At 43.7% G+C, this 21,546-nt stretch overlaps 1 protein-coding gene across 7 annotated transcripts in view; it reads right to left on the bottom strand.

Annotated features, from left to right (window-relative positions):
- Positions 1-21,546, bottom strand: part of ZNF609 (zinc finger protein 609) — a 90,793-nt gene that overhangs the window by 13,269 nt on the left and 55,978 nt on the right. For 6 of the 7 annotated variants that reach the window (XR_006416638.1, XM_044450566.1, XM_044450568.1 and 3 more), the window contains one exon: positions 7,543-7,768. Coding sequence is in view for 6 of the 7 variants with exons in the window: in XM_044450566.1 (XP_044306501.1) it covers positions 7,543-7,768 (226 nt within the window). In the remaining variant the exon portion in view is untranslated. Of the gene's footprint in view, positions 1-7,542; positions 7,769-8,710; positions 15,936-21,546 lie in introns of those variants that run through there. The other variant, XM_044450570.1, reaches the window with a different exon arrangement.

Genomic DNA, 21,546 nt, shown 5'->3' with positions numbered 1-21,546 from the left:
TTAATGAAATGCAGCAGCTCCCTGCCTACTCAGAAGGCGCTCAGCAACCTGGCTCCTTTGCTGGCAGTACGGCGGCTTTCTAGTCCCCACAGAGTCCTCCCTGATGGGCCGGGAGCTCTCCTCCTGCAGGTGTCACCATCTTCCAGCAGGCACCAGCTCTTCAATGCAAGGCGGCTTTGTAAGGCTTTCTGCTCGGGCTTCACACGCTGCTTTCCTGCGGAGCCTTACAAGTTAATTGCGTGGCAAGACGCCAGCAGCTGCTTCCATCTCTGAGCTGGCAGGTCAGATTAGGAAGGACGTTCTGGCAGCCTGCCCACTGCCATGATCAGAGAAGAAAGATGAAGAGCTCTGTAAAGCAGAGACCTCGGCGGTGGCTGAGCTGCCCCCTCCCTTTGCCTGCTGCTCTGGCAACTAAACAAAGCGCAAGACTAATTGCAACTCCTGCCTGACACGCTGTGTCCTAGATTTCACCCACCTCTATCGATCTGCTCCGCCCCAGCCCCTCCCAGAAAACACGGAATTATTTTGTGAAACGCACGAGAATCTGTGGAGCAGGCTTTTAACCCCACTGCTTCTGAAGAGCCACCCTTGCTGGAGTGCGAGGCTGTGTGTGAGGGGAGAGCACCACGCAGAGCGAACAGGAGCAATCCAGAGCCACCACCAAGATTTACTGTAATGCTGGCGAAAGAGAGACTTCATCAAAGCGCTGCAAAGCCACCGCTTTCTGCCGGCAGCTCTACTTCTTATGCTATCCTTAAGCTCTTACCCAGCGATTTCTGCAGCAAGCCATGATTAATAATCTCAATTTTTATAGGGCGAGAGAGGCGCAGCAGCTCAGTAGCGTACCTGCTGGGCCAGGATATGCTGCCTTGCTGTGGGCTGCTGAGAGATGCCATCTAGCGCAGCCTTCTTCCTCTTAGCCAGTCTGAGTAGTCCAGAGAAGCCAGCTACTAAGACCCAGAAAGTACCGCTTTAGACACTCTTCCTCTCTTGGTCATAATAGCGACTGCAGTGAGAGGTGGGGGGCACCCGACAGACTCCCCAGGAGAGCTTCTGCTACGAGGATGATGCAGTTCCTCAGAACGCAAACGGCCACCGAGGAAAGCGACTTCTCCCACACCCCGTTCCCTCTGTGACTGCTGTGTGAACTGGACACAGAGCCCAGGCTCGGTGGGCCCATGGCACCCTGCGTCTAGAGAGGGCACACTCTCAGTGCCATACGTATGCTTACCCCGTGTATATGCCTCAAGCGCATACACTCATCCATCGTCACCCCCTTTCCCTGTGTCGCATCCCTACTGAAGGGCAAGTCTATAGGCTTGGCTTATTATGTTCAGCAATGGCAATAGGCATAGTGAGGAACATATACTCGATTCCAGCACTGGATTTCGCATCAACTTTTTTTTTTTTTTAATAAACATGGTATTTCCACTGTTAGGAGGAAATAAACTGACGTTAAAACCTCTCTTCTTCATCTCTGTCATCGTCTTCTCCTTTCAAAATATCCCCTTTCACAAGACTCTTCTTAGTACCTAGTGCTTATAGCCACTAGACCATATGGAAGGGTCAGCTCTCTCTTTCATGAAAAGATATTAAAACTGCTGGCGCTATAACCCTGCACGTTTTCAAAGCGCTATGTATTTTCTGACTTGCACACCACAGCTCCTTTGCCGAGTTTGAGTTCTGGTGGTGGAATTTAATTATGTAAAATTGAAAGGGTCTGTAAACAGCTAATCACCACAATGGCTTCACCTTCTCCCTTTTATTTCCACCCAGAGACTTGACAGAACTGCCTGTTCTCTTTCACAGAAAATGTATACCTCTCAAAACAAGAAAGAAAAATCACAACCCAGAGTGCTTCTCATCCCCAAGATAAAAGGAAAGGAGAGATTTTTGAGGAAAAATGTGTCTGATGTTTCTTTTGTGCAGGAGCTGCTGTTGCCATGCAGTGATCCTTGTTGCTATGAAGATCTCCATGTCAGACAATGGCTTTTTTAGCTGCAAGCGCTACTGCTATTGGCAGAGATACTTCCCAGGTGAGCCGCAAGATGGTGCTTGAATTGGCAGTTTTAAGAGTTGGCTGAATATCGTTGCCCCCACTGCAAGAGGGTCTGGGAAGACTCGAGGCTCTCTTCAGTGGCCAGGCTTCACTCCAGGTGGCATTAATCACCGCAAGAGGAAATGGGAACCTGGCAGCTCACAAGGCAGCATGTGGAGTGCTGCGTTCCAGAATAATTAGATCCATTAATGATCTCAGCAGATCAGAATCACACCTAACAGAATTAGGGAAACTGCTACAACAGCTGTCCTTAAATGCTGTAAAATGTCCTCAAAAGCATCCAGTGCACGCTATGCCTGTAAAAGGCAGGCAGAGAGAGCGCTATGGCTAGAAGGTGGCCCCACGCTAAGCAACAGGAGTAGGCACTCATGAGGTAGCCGCCCGAGGGAACACACAGCCAGCAGGACAAGTGCCACGGCTCTCACACAGGCTGACAGCCCCCGAAGGTGGCAGTGGACAAATACGGATGTCAAGGGCCATGGCCCCACGTGTCCCGACAGGAAGTATTTCCTCCTCTCTACCCTCCTGTGAGATCATGGGAGCATTTCCCCCACAGCAGAACGTAATCGTTCAGTTCAGGCCACGGGAAACGATTCAGGCCAAAATACTAAGAAGCAGGGAGAAGCTAACAGGTTTAAAACCAGTGACCCAGTTCAGCCACAACAGTGTCAGTTTATTCAACTTGAACTGAGCTTATGCACACCTGCTTCTTCCTTGCCCTTCACTTTCTCCTACATGCTAAGCTCTGAGGGCAACATTACTGGTTGCTTAATGACACAGGAAACTGTGCTTTAAGCACAGCTTACTAACCAAGACCTTATGCTGGCTTTTGCTCAGTCTGATAACCGTCTGATTGTAGCCTCAGGGTTAGTAGCCCACCAAGTACGCAGCTCTACAAAGTATGTTAGTTACTCTCCTGCCGATGAAAACACCAGTGCCACATTTGTGCCACATCACAAGCCTGAAAGGAGTGAGAATGCCAGTTCCTTCCCAGCTTGCCTGCATGGCCACCCGGAAGAGATTCCTACTAGACGCAGACAGATAAGGGGAGGCCCTTAAATTGCATTTTCATTAACTTGCTTTTAATCATATGTTGTTGCAATTTTCAAACTACGCAACAAAAACATAAGAAAAAAGAAAAACAATCTTGCATCAATGGAAATGAGTCTGTTACAACAAGTGCATGTGCAATGGGTATCTAAGGGTATAAATATGTATATGAAATACAGCTATCAATAAGCTTCAGCTCAGTCAAACCAAATATCCATCTATTTAATCCATTTGCAGATGGCACTTAAATACCACTTATTCAAATGTTGAAAGCATTGTTAGGTCTACACTCCATTGTGATATAAGCAGCTGGCATGTATCTTTCCAGTGCTGCAATGTCATTGTTTTAGCTGTCAAAACAGTGACGTAAACCCATTTACACTGAGCTTATTTTAATTTTCAAGCAACAGGTAAATACGTTTGCAGAACATGTGCAAAGACTATTCCAATATTGAGTTTATCTGTATTATAACCTTCTCTCAAAAAGAGATAACCGCTGAATGTTGTCAAAATATACCAGTACAAGGAGTATTACCAAAACTGCCTCTCCAGCAGTTGGCCAACTTAGTCAAGCCCATAGTAAAAACAAAATAAAATGCCGTGGTGCTCAATAAACACAAAATAAAAGGTTTTGCTGAATAAGACAAATCCGACACAGATGCAAAAAAAAAAATCCACTGATCAGGCAGACCGGGACATTACAATTCCCTATTCTATTCCTGTTTTTAGACCTTGTGCATAGTATTCATTCCGCAATAAGTATGCGCAAACCTGGATCTTAGGTTGATATAACCAATCAACCTCAGTAAGTGCTTCCAATAGTGAAGGAGACTCTTGAAGCTGTAAAAGTGGCAGAGCCAAAGGAAGTTTCTGACAAATGATTCTGCTGGAAGTATTGCCAGTCAGCCACAGCATGCAAATTGTATTTGGCATGTAAAGCTGAGAATGACAAAAGCGCCCACTAATTGATCAAAGCTAAAAGTCAGCATCTCCTTTCCAATTTTAAATCCATGTTTCCCACTGAGTCCATTTTATATGAGAAAACTATAAAGGACTATCCTAACTGTAGGAGGAACCCTATCTATTTTGATGTACTAAGAACCTGATGCCTTCTATTTAGAGAAAGGATCTAGTCATAAAGATTACAACATTGGCAAAGATGGTAGCCTAAGTGAAAAGACCCAAAGTTGGTACTGGCCAACAGACAAGCTTCTGACAGCAAAATCTAAAAGGCCAAATCCACCTTCTTTTATTTGCAAACTGTATTCTTTTCATATAAATTCATGGTGGGAAGGAACCTTAAAAAAAAAAAAAAAAAAAAAAAAGACCAGGGCACTACATTTTTGAAAATACTTGCCAGGTGTTTTTTGAAAATGAAAGACAAACTAGTTTTGCTAGTTAACAGCTACTGGGAATGGCAGACTGGGTGTTTTCCTTTCTGCTCCCTGTCCACACAGATTATTCCTGCTTTGCTCCTATGGGGAGATCTTATTTGTCCTTGTGAAATACTTCTATGGCCACTCCTTGCCTCAATGCCGACCGCTGACCTCTGTGATTCCACAATAACTGACCGCCTCCCCCAAGGACACCAGGAGGGCAACAACATTCGGTATTCTAAGGAGAGATTTGAGATTTGCAAGAAAAGTGTACTTCCACGTAAAAAAAAACAGAGGGAATGGACTTGGTGTTGATTTCTTTTAACAAAATAGGGCCTCTCTCCCATTTCCCTTGAGCAATAAGTGGAATAAGAGAAACAGTTATCCATCATTCGCTTGTACATTGTCCTAGTTCAGCATCACACACCGAGCAAAGGAAGTATCCTCCACCAGCAGCACAATCGTAATCAACAATCTGCAATCCAAATACCATTTTTAATCTGGAGCTTTGGGGGGGGGGGGGGGGGGGGGGGAGCAGTGAAATCACCCTCACACGAAGTGCACCAACCAGAACCTACATACAGCCAAGCAATGAGACTGATCAGAGCTGACCTAAACCCTCTGATGTGAGAGAGTTATTACTCCTGACAGCAGGAACCACGCAGCAGCCAGAGCAGCCTGGCAGGCAAGATCTCTGCACACATTCACTGAATGAGCGCAGGCTAAAAATAGTGAAGCTGCAAGAATCACAGAATACCTCCTAGGCAAGCTCTAAAATTATAGCTGCTCTAAAAAAGACTAACATGGAAGGACAGGCTACAAAAACGATCAAAACCAGACAGCAAGAAGAATGGCAGCCAGCAGCATAGGACAAGCGTCACATCTCATCTGCCTCTTGAAGTCGCCGTCACCGAGATGTGTACAGGAGGAGGACTGGGCACCAGCGGAGCATGAGAAGCAAACTACTATTACTGTGGCTGACACAACTACTGACTGACAGAGCACAGAGAAACAGGGAGTGTGTTGCACAGCACTGTGGCCCTGCCAGATCTCAAAGCCACACCCCGTGCACACTATGCTTTGGTAACACGGGTCAGGTAAATATGAAAAGATTTTTTAAAAACACAGTGTTTTCCCTTATCAGGACAGGAAATTTCCTATTTATTTCAAGAGTAAGAGGAGAATTTAAAAAACCTGGACATTTTGGGAGCATATAAGACTAGTATCTAGCAGCAAATCTAAGAGCTGTGTCCTCTCCTTTGGTCATCAAATCAAGATCCAGTTTTTGGAAACTGCTGCTTACCAATCAGGAATACATGGACCTAAACTCTAGTTTGAAATTCAGCTCAATATTAAGTGATGGAAGATAAAATCTATGGATTTATTGTGTGGATCATATGATTTTCTATGCTTACTTCTTTGTCACATGAAGATGGGTACAGACCTGTTCTCCCCTGCAGAGGAAGGCAGGACATGCTCCAATGGAGCAAAGCTCAGGGAACCAAGGTTCCATTTAGATACCAGGAATACTTCCTGACAGTCAGGACCCCGAGGGCATGGAAATGGCTTCCACGAGGGGTTGCTGGGGCCCCATCGGTGAGGGTGTTCAAAGATAGGCTGGACATGCACATGGTGGGCATGTCGTGAGCGAAGCCGGCTGGAGCTGGGGGTCAGACTAGATGGCCCGGGAGGTCCCTTCTGACTCACTCTGTTTCTATGTTTCTATTCTTATTAAAATCATGCAGCAAGAAAAAAATAACAAAAAGAAAACAGGTACCATTAGTAACAAAACCCTACAAACAAAACAAAAGGAAAGGTGATCTAGTCTTCACTGATACCACAAGCTGTTTTGGTCTTTATACTGTGATGATGCCAGTGTGCAGTTCCAGCAATTTGGGAAAGAGCACTGCCAGCCTCACCGTGTCTTCTGAAATTATAACCTCTCAGAATCTGCCAAATCTACTCAGTCTAGTTTTGCATCAAGATGGATCTCTAATAGGACAAGAAGATGCATTTTGCATCTCAGCAAGATACTGTCCTTGCATCACTCTCACTCAAGATAATTGACAATCTCACAGGCCGTACTGGCTGGCTGCCGAGGCACATTAGACCTCTTCAGGAAAGAAGATGATAGGGTAGCAGTCTTTGTGGTAAAGCATGCACTGGCTTGCACAGATCAAAAAAAACTTCACAAGTGCTTTTTGTAAGTTAAAATCAATCCTGTTCCCAAGATGTAACATATTCACACGTATGACAAATGTTTGCTTTGTCTTCAACAAAGCAAAACTTTAAAGAAACTGATCTGACCTGGAAAGAGGCTTTAGAAAATGCAAGGTCAAGAAATGGGCATAAGCAAACATTAAGCAAAGCACTAATTTAGAGAACAGACGGTTAGTTATACTTTTTAAAACTCTGAACACAGGGCAAGACACACACACTAAAAGTGAAGGAAAAGAATTCTTCATGTGTGTATCGACTGGGCCCAAAACATCTAAGACTGAGATGGAGCATGTTTAGATCGGGAGCAGTCGCGTATTTCAATATCCTGGTGGTGGCTCAACAGTGTGGCTGTGCAGGAGAAGACAGGACCACACCCCAGAAGGCCGCAGAATAGTGATGAGCAACATGAGGTCCCTTGACCCCTTTTGTGGCTGCAGTAGCGGCAGCAAGAAGGCATGTGGCTTACCACTGAAATTCAGCATCCTGAAGTGGTGGTGGCAAAGAAGTGTGTGTTTTAGCAAGGTGTGAAAACTTGTTTTCAAGAAAAATCATGCTCCAGGGAGGGTTTTTGGGGATGGTGGCAGGGAGGGGCAGAGGGGGCAACGTGTCTCGTTCAACCCCTGGAAGTCACTTACCCATATTCTAGAGTGTGCTTTCATTTCACATGGGAAACAAAGACTGGATGAAGGCTGCTTTTTGCAGTGTGGTAGAATCCTCTAGCATATTTTCTCATTTTACACAAAAAGGCCACAAAGAATTAGGCTGGAGTAGAACACTGTGTTAGAGCCCTCAGTCGACCAGGCGGGCCTAAAAAGAAGCATAACAAAGGACACCTACCGTCTTCTGTCTCCTGCCACACGATGCCTTCCAGATTGACACTGGTGCCAGGTTCACAGGGGCCCAAGCACTCTGGCTCAGTAGCCAGTGCCACGTCACAGGTGTTCACCCCTACAGAGCGAGTGCGTACCATTATCTGCTCACATGGTGATGAGATATCATTGTTGACAACAGGGACAAGAAGATGCAACGGTAGCACTGCAGGGGTGGACACTGGAGACTCCATCTGGAAAAAGAGAAAATATAGTAATTACAACAAAAGAATACAGATGTATGAGGGCCCGCTGGGTCTCTCCTTTGTCTTTGACATGTCCCAACTAGGATGGCCGGGCTTAATACCTACACTTGTCCCTGATCTTTAGGAATAGGAATAATGAGTTCTGGAGATCAGAGTATAGGACGTGGTTGGCATCTTTGTGTTAGGCATGCCAGTTCCAATAATCCACAAATGAACCAAGCCTGATGTCATTCGAACTATTTGTTGGAAAGGCTCCTATGCAACTAGTGTTCTGGCACGGGCAAGTCTTAGCTTTGAGGCGAGGCGAGGCAAGCTGGTTTCAGTTCAACACATGGTCCAATCCTCTCCCCAGCCCCTCTCTTCCCCAGTGGGATACAGGTCTGAAGGGGACAGGCTACGTTCTCATGGTGTTGCCAGACCTGTGTTAACGCTCAGATGGAAAGATCCTCCTCTATGAAAAAATGCTCCTTCACAAAAAGAATGAATATGAGGGTTAGGACAGAGGCTTTTGTTTTTACTTCTATCCAGGAATATTTCTCTAGGCAGGAATAATCACACAAACCTTTCCATCTATAATCTGATGTAGTCCTACCAAAAAGGAGGTTACAACCAAGTGAGCAGTGGGCTCTGGTTGGCCTGTGTTATTGGTCAGTGATTTATTTTATGGAAACTTAATCTGATGAGGCAGATGCAAATTATGCCCTGAAGCCTGCCACAGAGTGATTAAATTGCTGTTTAACGTAAAGATTCACCACTAATATCCAGGCAAACGTATGAGGGAAAGGCAGAATCAAGTATCTTATCCATTCTGCCCATCTTTTTTCAAAACAGAATTATCTTCCTCTCCCATACTAAACAATCACCTGAGTTAGAACATCTCCCAGCCCTGCCCCTGAAGTGATCTACCATCTAAGGCTGCTGGATACTCACACAGAATGCAGTCTTCTCAGGAAACAAGGTTTCTTTCTCATTTGGCTTTTGTTGCCCCTCAAATCATCAGCTAATTCAAAAATTGTACCACGTGCTACTCAGCGTCCAAGTGATGGCCCTGAATGCATCTGGGTACGCAGAGGCACATTTCGCCGGGGAATCAAGCCTTCAAGCTGTCACTCCGGAAATCTGCCTGCTTGCTGCAGACTATAGCCTGCCCTTCTTGGTCTCCGATGCGCCAAAAGCAGAAGTCCCAAGCCCTTTGCCAGGAGATGCCCTGCACGCTTCTTTCCACAGGCATTTGCGGGGAGTTATAAAACCGGGTGTTATTTATGGAACATGACTGCCAACACTACATATTCCCACTCAAACTAAATCAAGTTTTTGAACAGTTGCCAGGTATCCTCCTTTGTTGCCGTGCCCCCCGCCCCCCAGAGCTGGCTGTGTCTTTTTATGAAGCAATTAAATTGCAGTGAAATAGGGCAAGTTGAATCTTGTGTGCCCAAGTGTGTCTTGCCCAGCCCTGTGGAAGCAAATCTTTCCAGTGTTCCTCTAACAATCCCTAAGCAGGGGAGGACGGCAACACTATCATCTAATTTAAGCCCCTTTTAGCTCTCAGGTACAAACCGTGTCCTGAGTTTGACTAAGAAAATGGCAGTAGTGATTATTATACTACCTAGTGCCCCTGCTGGATAAGAAACAGGGAAAAACACTTAGGTTTACTCTTCAGTGCACACAATCTCATTAAATGTCCCCCATCACACAAGCAATAACTGAGGAAACAGCTGCCTCGCCTTTGGCAAGGTTCGGTGCCCAAGAACGTGGGCAATGCTGAGCTCTGGGGATGGATTTTCACTTCCAGTCATGTTAACATAGCAGAACAAAACACCCTGAGTGTCTTTTGCCTGCACTTGGCTCCCTCTCCTTCTGTGTATATCCCTGCTCTGGACAGCTGAACAAAGCAAATCCAATCTGATCAACATTTAATACTGGCTGCTAGTTTAATCTGTAGTGACTGAGCTGCATGTATCTGCCCAGGCAGGTAGCAAAGTCTATGACCTAGTTCTCAGAAAAGCAATTAACCCCTGTAGTTTGATTGGACAAGTTCCCTCATGTAAGCCCCCACTTGCAGACTGGGTGTTCTTGTGAAAAACACATGCCTGCACGCAGAAAACTAGCTTGTCAGGGGGAAGCATAAGATTTATATAAGTGGGGGACAGGCAGAACATCAACAATATCAACTGGGAGGTCTCTAGGTGATTTGCAGTAGATCAGCAAAGGTTTCTAAATCCTAATTGTCTATATAGCAACAACTATAAATTCCCATAAATTAAACTAGAAAAAAGAACACTGGGGGAAGGGCAACCAGAAGTGGGTATTTCTGTGAAAATTTATCAGCTTGGTACTGATCAAACATTCCTGGCAATCATGTGCTTACAAGCACCCTATCCCATAATGCACTGTCTGCTGTGCCACTATTTTGCACCTGGCTCAGGTTATGGAAAAATGAACTTGGCTCTGCCTAGCCTTGCTATAAACACTAGAGGTTAATACTTACCCCTCTCCTGAGTGTTTTGTGTACATGGAAAGGAAAAGGTGTCTCACACTGTGTGGAGCCAGAGCCAAACCCAGTGCCTGCATCTGTGGAGGCATGTCCTTTTGCTTCTCTTCCCTTTCTGCTCAAGATTGGCACAGAGATGCAAAACAACCTTTGTGTCCAAATGCTGAGCCAAAAGACCTACTCATGATGCATTTGTCAAAGTCCCAAGATGTCTGCCTGTGAGAAAAGGTTTCAAAGGGCAACAGAGAATCTGCCTCTTCACACAATATGCTGCTGCAGCCTCACAATAACCTAAGCATTTTTTTGCGTATTTCCAGCAACGGCTCTAGTGTCAGCCCTAAGTCTCCAGTCCCAAAATAGCAGGTTTGCACTTCCCAGCACTGCAGCCTGCTAGGCCGATTCTCTCAGATGGGCTCACTGGTGGTGTCCCAACACTCTCAGCTGAGGGCAATGTCATATTGCCAGAGAAAATGCTAGAAACCTCTGCCTGTTTCTTGTGAGAACAGAGAATGGAACTAATTGTCTGCTCCAGAAAACCCCGTTCCCTAATCCTGAACAGATGTTCCCTCCCTCTTACATATTAAAGCAAAACATTTGGCAAGGAACCGCGGGCAGTCGATTCATTCTGAAAGATGGAAACTGGTTCACCACAGTGTATCCCTGGAGGCAGAATTGGGCCACTTCTTGGTGTGTTTAGAGTCAGGGTAGTTGCAGGTTTGCAAACTGTTCAGCTGCCTTCTACTTTGAAAGGTAATCAGCACTCAGCAGAAGAACACTAATTGCCACTCCAGCTTTGCTAATTATCATTTGGTCACATTTGTAATCTGCATTATGCCACAGCGCATAATAAGCAGCTTGCTGAGAATCATCTAATAAGTGAGGCGGCTTTATGGGATTTCATATTTCACTCTGCAGTGGAACAAACGTAGTGCCATTTATCAGCTGCTGGGGCACAGGAACACAGGAGGAGGAGGAGGAGGAGGAGGGAGCAGCACGTGCCGCTCAATCTTCCCGGTGGCTTTTGAAGAGAGAGAAGAAAGGCGCCGAAGCCGAAGCCGTAAAGGCAGCTCCAAAGGAAGCCATGATGAAATACACCTGGGTGAGCCGAGGAGGAACAGGAAAGCAGCGCCTGGCTCCACCTGCGGAGCGGCTCTCTGGGTCACGGGGCTGCAGATGACAGGAGCGGGTTTAGACAGAGACAGGCAGACTGAGGAGGAAAGACGAGGTCATCATTCTCCCCAAGGGTGGTAATTACACCATGCACTCCTGTGCAAAAGCTTCTTCCAGCTTCGGATCCAAACAGATGGCTTGTCAGAGCCAGATATGCCACTGGCAAATGCAGGTGCTGGACAGCAGGAACATCTCAAAAACCAAACCACACCACACACCACACCGGCATACAGCTCACCACAGAACCAGCAACTGATTCAAGGCCAGATTTGCAAGCAGGGCAACTTTGTGAGAAGGTCATAGATTGTTCATCCCCAACTATGCCTATTTCCAAATCCCCTTAAAGCCTCAGGCACTAGCCTATGACCATTCAGCAAGTATCTGAACCCCATTCAAAGATCAGTATATTTTTGGATAACAGAATACAGAAAACTATATTCTCTTTCCAAGAGTTTTCCATAGAACTTGGGCAAGTTATACCTCAATTCTACAGCCATGTTTACTTGCAAGTTTTATTTCAAAGAAGCCTTTTTCCTGCTCTGCTTAGAACCACAGCCTCCAGACGATTTCAAAGGAAAGATATTTCATCTGCTCCACACAAGTCTCCCTACCGACCATTGTGACATGTGGCGATGAGCCAGTGCATTGGTCTTCATGAGTTTATGTCCCCAGGGCCAAGCCACATATAATGTATTAATGCTTACAAGCTTCGTGGAGACAATTAATGACTCCTGGATGTGGCACATGAGCAAGTTGCAGCAATATGTTTCATGTGCTGCGCCACATCACTACAGAACCACTTTTCATTCACAAGAGATGCTGCGGTTTTCATTAGGCTATGAAACCAGATGCAGATGCTGAAACAACCCATAGAGCAATGGACAAGATATGGAGACGTTTAGCAGCTACACGTCAAGTCGGAGACCTTGAAGATTTCTTTGGCACCCGATGATGCTATGGAAGACTCACAGCAACAAGAACAAAAATATAGTCAAGGATAAAATAAAACCTCATGAAAATGGTATTTTAGCTTGGAATGCCTGATCAAAACTGATTGCTCATTAAAAGCCTATGCTTAAATAATATATGAAGAATGACCTTGTATAAAAGACAGACCACCTCTTTTCAATGCATATTTAGTTCCCAAATGCAAGTGCCAGTGGTGACCAGAAATATACCTTTTGCAATCGACAGGGAAACTGTTCTGATACTCTACTATTACAAATGATAGTAGGCCTGGTTGGTTGTCATTGTTTTAAAAGTCACTGGCAAGAGAGGGAGGAAAGAATGCAACACACAGGACTCCAGGAGTTACTCCATGGTCTGGCATTTCTGGAATTATGAAATAAAAACTAACACAAGGAAGAACAGTTAAGTTTTGAAACTATGTCCACACACATTTATAATCTGTACAACACTGCACTATGGTAAATGCTACATTTTTCGTTTTGTTTTGTTTTGGGTAGCTTTGTGATAGCTGTACCAAACTGAAGCAAGCAGCTCTGGGACACTATGGGATTATTTCCCCATCAAAACACAGATGAAAGTGCTTCAAATTAAACAAATAGTAAGCTTTCACATTTTGCTCTGATGTCAAAGATACATATATAATACCTTAACATAAATGGTAACACACACACACGCGCGCATGGCTAGGCTTTTATAAAAGAATCTGTAGACAATGTATAGGGAAAGTCCTCATAAAACAGCCAAAAGCGAGATAACTTGGAAAGGGGATTACAATGTGGTGGAAACTTCCAAACTTGGACTATGCCTTGCCTAGATGAGCACATGCTTTTAACAGAATGAGTAACATACACTGAAGTCTGTCTGTCCTTAATTAAACATGTTTTAGGGATAATCTTACCAAGTGCTGCTCAGTTCTTACAACATCCCTATCCTCCTGCTTTCTGTAAGGTCTTTCTGAAACCTTTCAACTGAAAAACTCTGAATACAGCAATAGGCAGGCAATTCACTAAGGAACCTTGCAAACAGGCAAAGGTGAGGAAGTCCTTCAGGGCAAAAGAAAGAAAGACAGGCAAGCCAAACCCCTTAGCAATAGCTAATAGGTATTGGGGTGACTTTTCAAAAGCTGATAACTTTGTGCTTGCTACTAATATGCTGACTAAGCCAGGGACAAAAAGCTGAAGGGAAAGGAGGCATCAGGCATTTGGAAGAGGCTGTAAGGTCTTCGCAGACTTCAGGTATCTCCTTTGAATTCTATCACTATGTATGAAACAATCCTCTAGGACAATGTTTCCCCGCTAGAATCTAATTCCTCTCACAGGTCAACAAACAACATCTATGACAACTGGGTTGATCCCAATAGTAAATCGATAAAGCACTTCCTACAAGAATGAGAACATTAAGGATTCCACACATACTAGCAGCATATAGATACTCTATACTGGGATGGATGTTGTAGTGTGAATTGGCTTTTCAGTGGACAAACCTACAATGGCGGAGGAAAATTTTATGTGCTATATGCTACTCTACAAATATGTAAAGCATCTCTCAGGGAACAACACTACAGAGACAGCAGATGACTGCCACCTTGAGCTATGCTTTAAAAATGTCATCAGCTTTTCACTGCTACAGTTTTCTGAAGCTAGCAAAATACAAGATCTTTATCAACAATGCCTATTAGCACCATACAACTAAAGGCAAGAGCCTTTTGAAGACACACACCTACACACACACACACTCTTACCCAGCAAAGGCTGAATTACTACATAAGCTCACCAAGGAGCCTGTACCTTACTAGTTATTTTGTGAACATGTTATTCCTATTTTTCAAAGAAAAAGAAATCTAGGACTTACTTTACCATGCCAGACCAAAAGGTCTATCTAGTCAAACACTATCTACCCCCAAAGTAGCCAGTCTCATACGGAGCGTTGTGTCAGGGGAATGGACTTGGCACCTTCCTGTTGTTCAGGCAGAATACCATGGTAGCGTTGTCCGTGGGGATCCGTTTGTGGCAGTTCTGAAGAACAGGTTAGAAGGCAGTGAAGACCTTCTGTATTGCCAAGACCTTGAGATAATTGATGTGTTCATGCCTTTCCCATTTTGCTTGATTCATAGACTTATAGAACAGTAGAGTTGGAAGGGGCCATGAAGGCCATCAGGTCCAGCCCCCTGCTATTGCAGGACACCACGTCACACCATTCCACCCAGTTGGCTGTCTAGTTTCTTTCTGAATGTCTCTAGTGTGGGACAGCCCACACCCCTCTGATGAACCTGAAAGTTTGCAGAGTATTTTGTGACTTTTGAGTTGCCCTCAAAAAGACACTATGTCAATGTGGGTTTTAGAGTTTTCTTTAGAACATTATTACCTTCACATTTTGTGCAAAGCCACAAGTATTTAATTTCACCCACAAAAAAATGAAATGGGTATAAGAGAATGAATACTATAAATGAGATGAGCAGCTGGTAAATCTCAAGAGCAAGGAGGGTTTTTCTCATTGGTGAAGGTAACTGCCTTTCCAGCTTCAGCTATGTAGTATCAGCCACTAATAAGACAGAAAAAGAAAGGTCAGGCCGGGGAAAAAAGGTGAGGTGCTTCACACTGTTAGCAACAGACCAAAATGTCTTCTTTTAGTGCTCCACTGAGCAGGGCAGAAAAATATGTAGCTCTTGCAACTGAAGAACTGTAAGAGCAGACACTCAGCTAGTTCCTCAACACTAAGTCAACTGAGTTTGTGAAATGAAGCAAGTTAGACAGTTCTAGTAAGAGAATTTGTATTGGCTCCAGCTGTCACAATAGTTCCTTGAGAAAGGACCTCAGTGGTGAAGAGCAACCCTGGTAAGGGTAGCAAATACCATGGAATAAAAGGCAAAAGGAAAGCTAACTTCACTGCTGGCTGCATCTCAAAAAATACAGTTGACTCAAACTCTGGGAGCAGCTGGATCAAATACATTCCACATGCAAACAGCACAAAGTAACTACAGTGTCTCTCATGAAAGACTATAGCCATCTCTTGGGCAGAAATAAATGTATCAAAGAAGGACAGAAGCCAGGATTTTCCCTTTTCTACTTGGAAGCTAATGATAAATGATGCTCTGTGCTGGTGCCAGGTGTCAGAGCTGAAACCTCCAACATGCTGTAGCAAAGAATCTGTTTCGCTTCCCAGATGGCCTTTCCATTACTATCTAGGAATACAGTTCTCTGAAATTGGGAGGAAAGGAGCAGTGGTGAAAAGAATTCAGCCCAAAGAACTGAACGTGGCCACACTCCCAGCTTAACATTAAGCAAAAGTGCCTGAAAGGAGCACCTCCCTGATGTTTTCCTTCTGCAATTTGCAACCAAGAAACCCCTTTAACTGCCTGGAGCTCAGAAGTATCTTCCATTCTTACATGGCAGCTGATGATCAGGAGTCCCTGTCTGCAAATCACCGGAAAATTATACTTTTCATCTTCCTGTCAGCTCTCTTCCTACTCCCCATTTCTGGTTGCAAAGCAAGGAGGTCTAGACAAGCCATTCTTCAAGCAATCGGCACAGAAATAGCTGCCCATATGAGCAGGGCTTACATGCCTTACTCAGAGGAAATCAAACAAAGCCTTCCTGGACAGATTATTTAGTTTTTGGTAATTTTAATTTCCAGCAAGGGAAGTTGCATATAAATCTCACTAATTTATTAATTAAAAAACAGCCAGCTAGAACCGCTGAGGAATAATGTTCATCTTCAGTTCTAAACAGCCTGCTAATCTTCCTGGGAGGTTGCTGTGAATCTGACCTTTTTAGCAACGTTAACTATGCATACACAGTGCCAGGTTCTGCACTTATTTCCACTGCCTGACAGAAGGAAAGCCACGCTTAGAGCCAGGTATCTGCAAGATGAATAAGGGGTGTCTGAATGATAAGTGTCCAGGAGCATAATATGAAAATGGTCACAGAATGTAAAATAATTTGAACTTTTACTCAAACTTATTATATACTTATAAAATGTTTTAAATATGTGCAGCTTTTACATGCTTCTGAGATGTTGCTTAAAAGAAGTTATCAACAGAAAGCAAATGCCAAGACATTTAGACATGTAAGCTTAACCAAAACAGATTAAGGGGAAATGAAGAGTTTGAATTTCAAAAGCCACATACCCATTTCACCTCAAGGTTTTCCTGGCACTTGACCAGGGCTGCACAACTCTGTCAGGGTGGGCCTGAATCCAGCTGGGCCTTTCTGTATGTTGGTCACAACCACCAAGGCCACCCTCCGCTTTCCCTCTGCTGAGGCTGGAGATAACACAGACGACACTGTGAGCACCCCCCCCCCCCCAGTGAGCCATCCCTTCCCACAGATCTTGAGAAGGGCGCAAATTCTGCAAATATGCAAAGGGATCCTTTGTGCAATGTAAAAATTGAGGCCCTATCCTTTGGTTCTTCCTGATGTTCACAAAAGCTCTCAAGACAAGCAGTTGACGATTACAGGGAAAGGGCCCCTCACAGCAGCAACCGATCTTCAATGAGTTCGACTCCACAAATAGCTTTGATTTCTGAGAGCCAATGCAGTAGGATCAATGTAATTTAAAACCACCCAAGAGAAAAGAGGTTTTAAAAATCATTGATCTAAATAAAAATTCCCATTGAAACTTCAGACTTTCATGACAGTGTATAATCACTATAATATGCTAATTTACAAATGGAGTCTATTATACCCACTCAGCAATGGATTCACTTTAAGAATATATTATGACTTTATATATACTTGCTTAAATTATGAAGAATTTCAGTATTATTGGGAACAGTATCTTTATATATAATTTTATCAGGCTTCATTATGATAGTAATAAATAATTGCATACATGCATACTGCTCAGTTAATGTTTAACATGTAAATACACTTAAAGTCAACATAAATACATTGTTTTTGTCTATACATGTAAACATCTTAAGGATCTTCTCTTGACCTGTCCAAAACCCAGAGCTGATAGCAGCTTCCAAAGCAGAACAATGTGTTTTCCTTGAGATGAGAAGCACATGTTCAGTTTGTTGGAACAGTAAAATATTCTTAACCAGAAAAAGTATGGTTCTGTGAATAATTTACAGAGCTCTGCTAAACTAGGAGATAAATAAAACAAACAAAAAACAAAAAAAACTTAGGGGCACTTAGTCAATTGTGCTGGAAAAACATAGATGTAGGATCTTGTGCCATCCAATATCAAGTATATTAACTTCAACGGATTGGTTGTGCCCTTTTTATAATACTTGACCACAAAAGGAAGATACTTCCCTCACCACATAGCCTGTTCCCTATTTAGAATGGTCTGTGTCCACAAACCCATTATAATACGATGTAACATATTTTAGGAATCCATTTTCCAGTTTGTCTGCATCCTTCTTAAACTCTGGTGCTCACAACTACGCACATTCTCCAGATGAGGCTTAACCGGTGCTACGCACAGAGGAACTAGGACTTCATGTGATTTGGAGGTGATGCTTCTATTAAGGAAGCCCGAAGTCGCATCTGCCCTTTTTGCAGTCACATCACATTGCCGACTCATATTCAGCTTGTGATCTACAGCAACTTGTACTTGTGTACACATAAAATATATAGCATGCAGGAAAATAGCAGGGTGACCTGTGAGGCAACAGTGAGGAACCTGAATGGAATTCACAAAATCTGCTTTTTCTCTTTGTTGCCTCTGAGTAGCCAAATAGTCTGAACAAAGCATGTAAAGGCACATTTCCTCCTCCCTTTGCAACAAATTACATATGCCCTATTGAAACATCTTTCTTTGGAGATTTTTCTGACATCAGGTCAATTTAGCTGGTCTTAGTGATGGACAAAGAGTAACCCTTCTGCAAACTCTCCTAAATTACACACAAATACTAAAGGAATACTATAATGCAGCTAACAGAAGCTGGCTAGACCTATGTACAGAAAACCCTGGAATAACAAATCAGAAATCATAGAAAGGAATGGTCACTAAAATACAGGAGAGATATGAAAGGTATTCTTTGAAACATCTTGCTGCAGACTTAAATAAGCATTGCAAGATATATAAAAATTATACTGTGAAAAAACATATATTCCTGTTTTGGATTCAGTTGTTGAAGCCACGTGATCTCATTTAGAGTTCCAACAGCCAATGGGTATTTCAAAAACTGCACTCTTCATTTTCTTTGGAGTTCCTTGATTTGATTTTATACAGAAAACATTCTCCAGATTCTAGTGGAACACAAACAGAGGCCAAGGATGAGAAAGTTATGTCCTCCAACTGAGTGAATAGACTGAGAAAATTAAATTCAGGGGGTTCCCATATTTAATGTTTCATTCCACACAGGATAATTAAAATTCTTGCACTCACCCATCAGTGACGGAAGTGGCCCATATCCTTCCTTGGCTCTGCACACTCATGAAAGCAGAGGTTCCAATAGAGTGCAGTGCTAAACATGGTAACTATAAACTGAATAATGGGGTTCTAACTGCAGCTCCCTATATTAACATTTTCAGCATGTTTTCTGCTTTCCTTGGCTAGGCTGCCAAATGCTGAACTCCCTGTCAGAACCTTCTGTTGTTTGATTCAAGCTAAAGTGAAGTGCATATGCTTGCAAGAAGACTGGAGAAGCTCATTGTTTTCTGTGAATACAGAGACATATTCCAAAAGATTGTCTCATTTTGCTGCTGCAACCTCCACCACAAGTACAAATAGTATGAACACACACTGTTCATACTAGGAATTTAAGGTGGACACAAGGAATTTGGCATAAAGGAGATCCTCAACTGCTGTAACATTCCAAGAGATAAAAGGAAATCAGATGCAATCCCCTCCCCTCTAATTATCTGCCAGGTGCTCATTTAAGTGTCTTCCTTCTTGCTATACAAAAGCAGCATATACCTACATTCAGCTAACATTCTTTTCCTTCCTTCGTTGGATGATCTAAGTTCCAGATGACTTTCTGAACAAAACTGCTCCTTAGCAATATATACAAATTAAACCAGCCATTGAAGAATTCTGGGATAAAACCAATTTGTAAAAGCTGAAAATGAAGAAAGCTATCAGGAAGAAAATTGATGCATTTGAAAAATAATGCGGGAGGAGAGCTTTGCAACTACCGAAAGAGAAACAAATGGGTCCTAGATCACATCAAGTCAGAACTTGCCCTGGGAGCAAAAATGATAAAACGGAAGCTGTTGCACATCAGGCACAGCACTGCAGAAGACAATAAGCCTGGGAAAGCAGCAGGCAGGAAAGGGATGGGAAGGCCAAATGCGAGGCTGATCAATCCCACGAAGGGAGCCACAGCCTTGCGTTCACGAGGGCTAAGCAGGGCTACCAAAGGGTGCACTTTGGAGGACATTTGGTCATGGCGTCACCATTAACCAGAGACAACTTGATGGCAGCAGCAAAGCAGAGGAAACTGGCTGCAACCCAGAATCTGTCTGAGGCTGGCAACACCATGCATTGTCTATGCTTCTCTGCCAGGCAGCTATAGATTTCCAAGTCAGCTGGGTGTTTAAAGTTGCCTTTCCTTGAAAACCCCTATGACTTGCAGGACAGACAGGTATCTCCCTCACTCAGTATGCACACGCAAAGTCAAAGGAAAGTGGAATCAATCTACCAAAATTCAAGTGCATCTGAAAGGCAAGTTACGTACCTGGTAAGGTACGTACCTGTAAATGTTGTCCTTCAAGTGGCCATCTGTGCATTCATACATAGGGGCTGCTGGCCTGCGTAGAGCCTGTTGCCGGCAAGATTTAACAGCTATTAAATCTTGCTGGCAAAAGGCTCCATGCAGGAACAGAGCCCATATGTGTGATGCACAGAGAACATGAAGAAGAACTGCAAGGATACACTTGACAGGGGTCAATGGATTTGACAATGAAATTTGAAATGAAGAGACAAGAGTGAAGGCTGTGGTTTCAGCAAGAATTTCCCTAACAAAGTCAGAAACTGGGTAGGAGAAAAGGCAAAAAGTCACACAGGAATATGCAAGCCTGTAGCAATGGGGCAGAATGAGGTGACCCCAGCTAGCCCAAGGCCATGTGATCCAGTAATTCCCCAAAGCTTCTGCAAAGACACAATCAGTAAACTATGGGAGATTTTATCTTTGAAAGTTACTGTTTCCTTACAACCAGTTGATAATGCCTAAAGAAGCTTCCTCAACCTGGCATTCAGTGCATCTGGTGGCACTGGGCTGAGGAATACTTGTGTAAGTGCTATGGAGAACTCTACAAGATGGGCTTCAAAGTTGCCTCATCAGGCTAGGGAAAAGGCATTCTTTCAAGATATAACCATAAAGGCAACCCTTTTCTAGTGATCAAATTTAAGTAAATCATGAAGCAATTGGAGGTTCACATCTAGGAACTGCTCTTGAACTCAACCGGACTACCTTTCAAGTAAACCTGCGTAGGACAGGGCTGTCTGAACAACTTTTCAACAGCATTACAATAGCAAGAGAAGCAAAGAGCAAGTAAGGTACTAGGAGTGATGTACCAAATTAATAGGAAGAGTTCAGGAATGGGGTCTGCATGCTGCACTTCAGTATAAACTGGACTCACCCTCCCATGAACACCTGGCAGGTATATATAAACAGGTAAGCAGGAGATATGGTTTCATAATATGCTTAATCAAGCACTATGAGCTCAGGTAAGGAGAACATCTATCCCAAACATCCCCAAAAAGGATGGATAACATAAAGACATCAGATTCTGCAGAGCTGACCTCCAAGGTTTCCATGGTTCAGATGCCTGGGCCACAGCATGTTGTGTAACACTGAAACAGAAACTTTTACAAAGACACCGTCACCGAAAGGCAACGCAAAGGCCTTCCTGTGCTGAGGACAAACACGTTCCAAAGCAAAGGCACACAAAAGGTATTAGTGCAGGCAGTACAATGGCTAATGTGGCCCAGTCCGGAGGGACTCTCTGCCTCGTGCTGCATCCTTTTTCCCCCAAATGGAAACACACATCTGAAAAGGCCCCAGTGATCAGGAACTCCAGGACTACCTTTCTTCATTGCTGACAAACAACATGAATGCCGAGGTCAAGTCATTTTTCCCTTTTGCACATTAATTTGAAAGAAAACTGACAGGAAGAAAATGGATGTGTTCAAAACACGGTGCTGGAGGAGAGTTTTGCAAATATTCTGGACTGACAGAAAGACA

Source organism: Varanus komodoensis, unplaced genomic scaffold (genome assembly GCF_004798865.1).
Source record: "Varanus komodoensis strain SLA01 unplaced genomic scaffold, ASM479886v1 scaffold67, whole genome shotgun sequence".
Lineage (NCBI taxonomy): Eukaryota > Metazoa > Chordata > Lepidosauria > Squamata > Varanidae > Varanus > Varanus komodoensis.
This window is presented reverse-complemented; position numbering and strand designations above follow the sequence as displayed.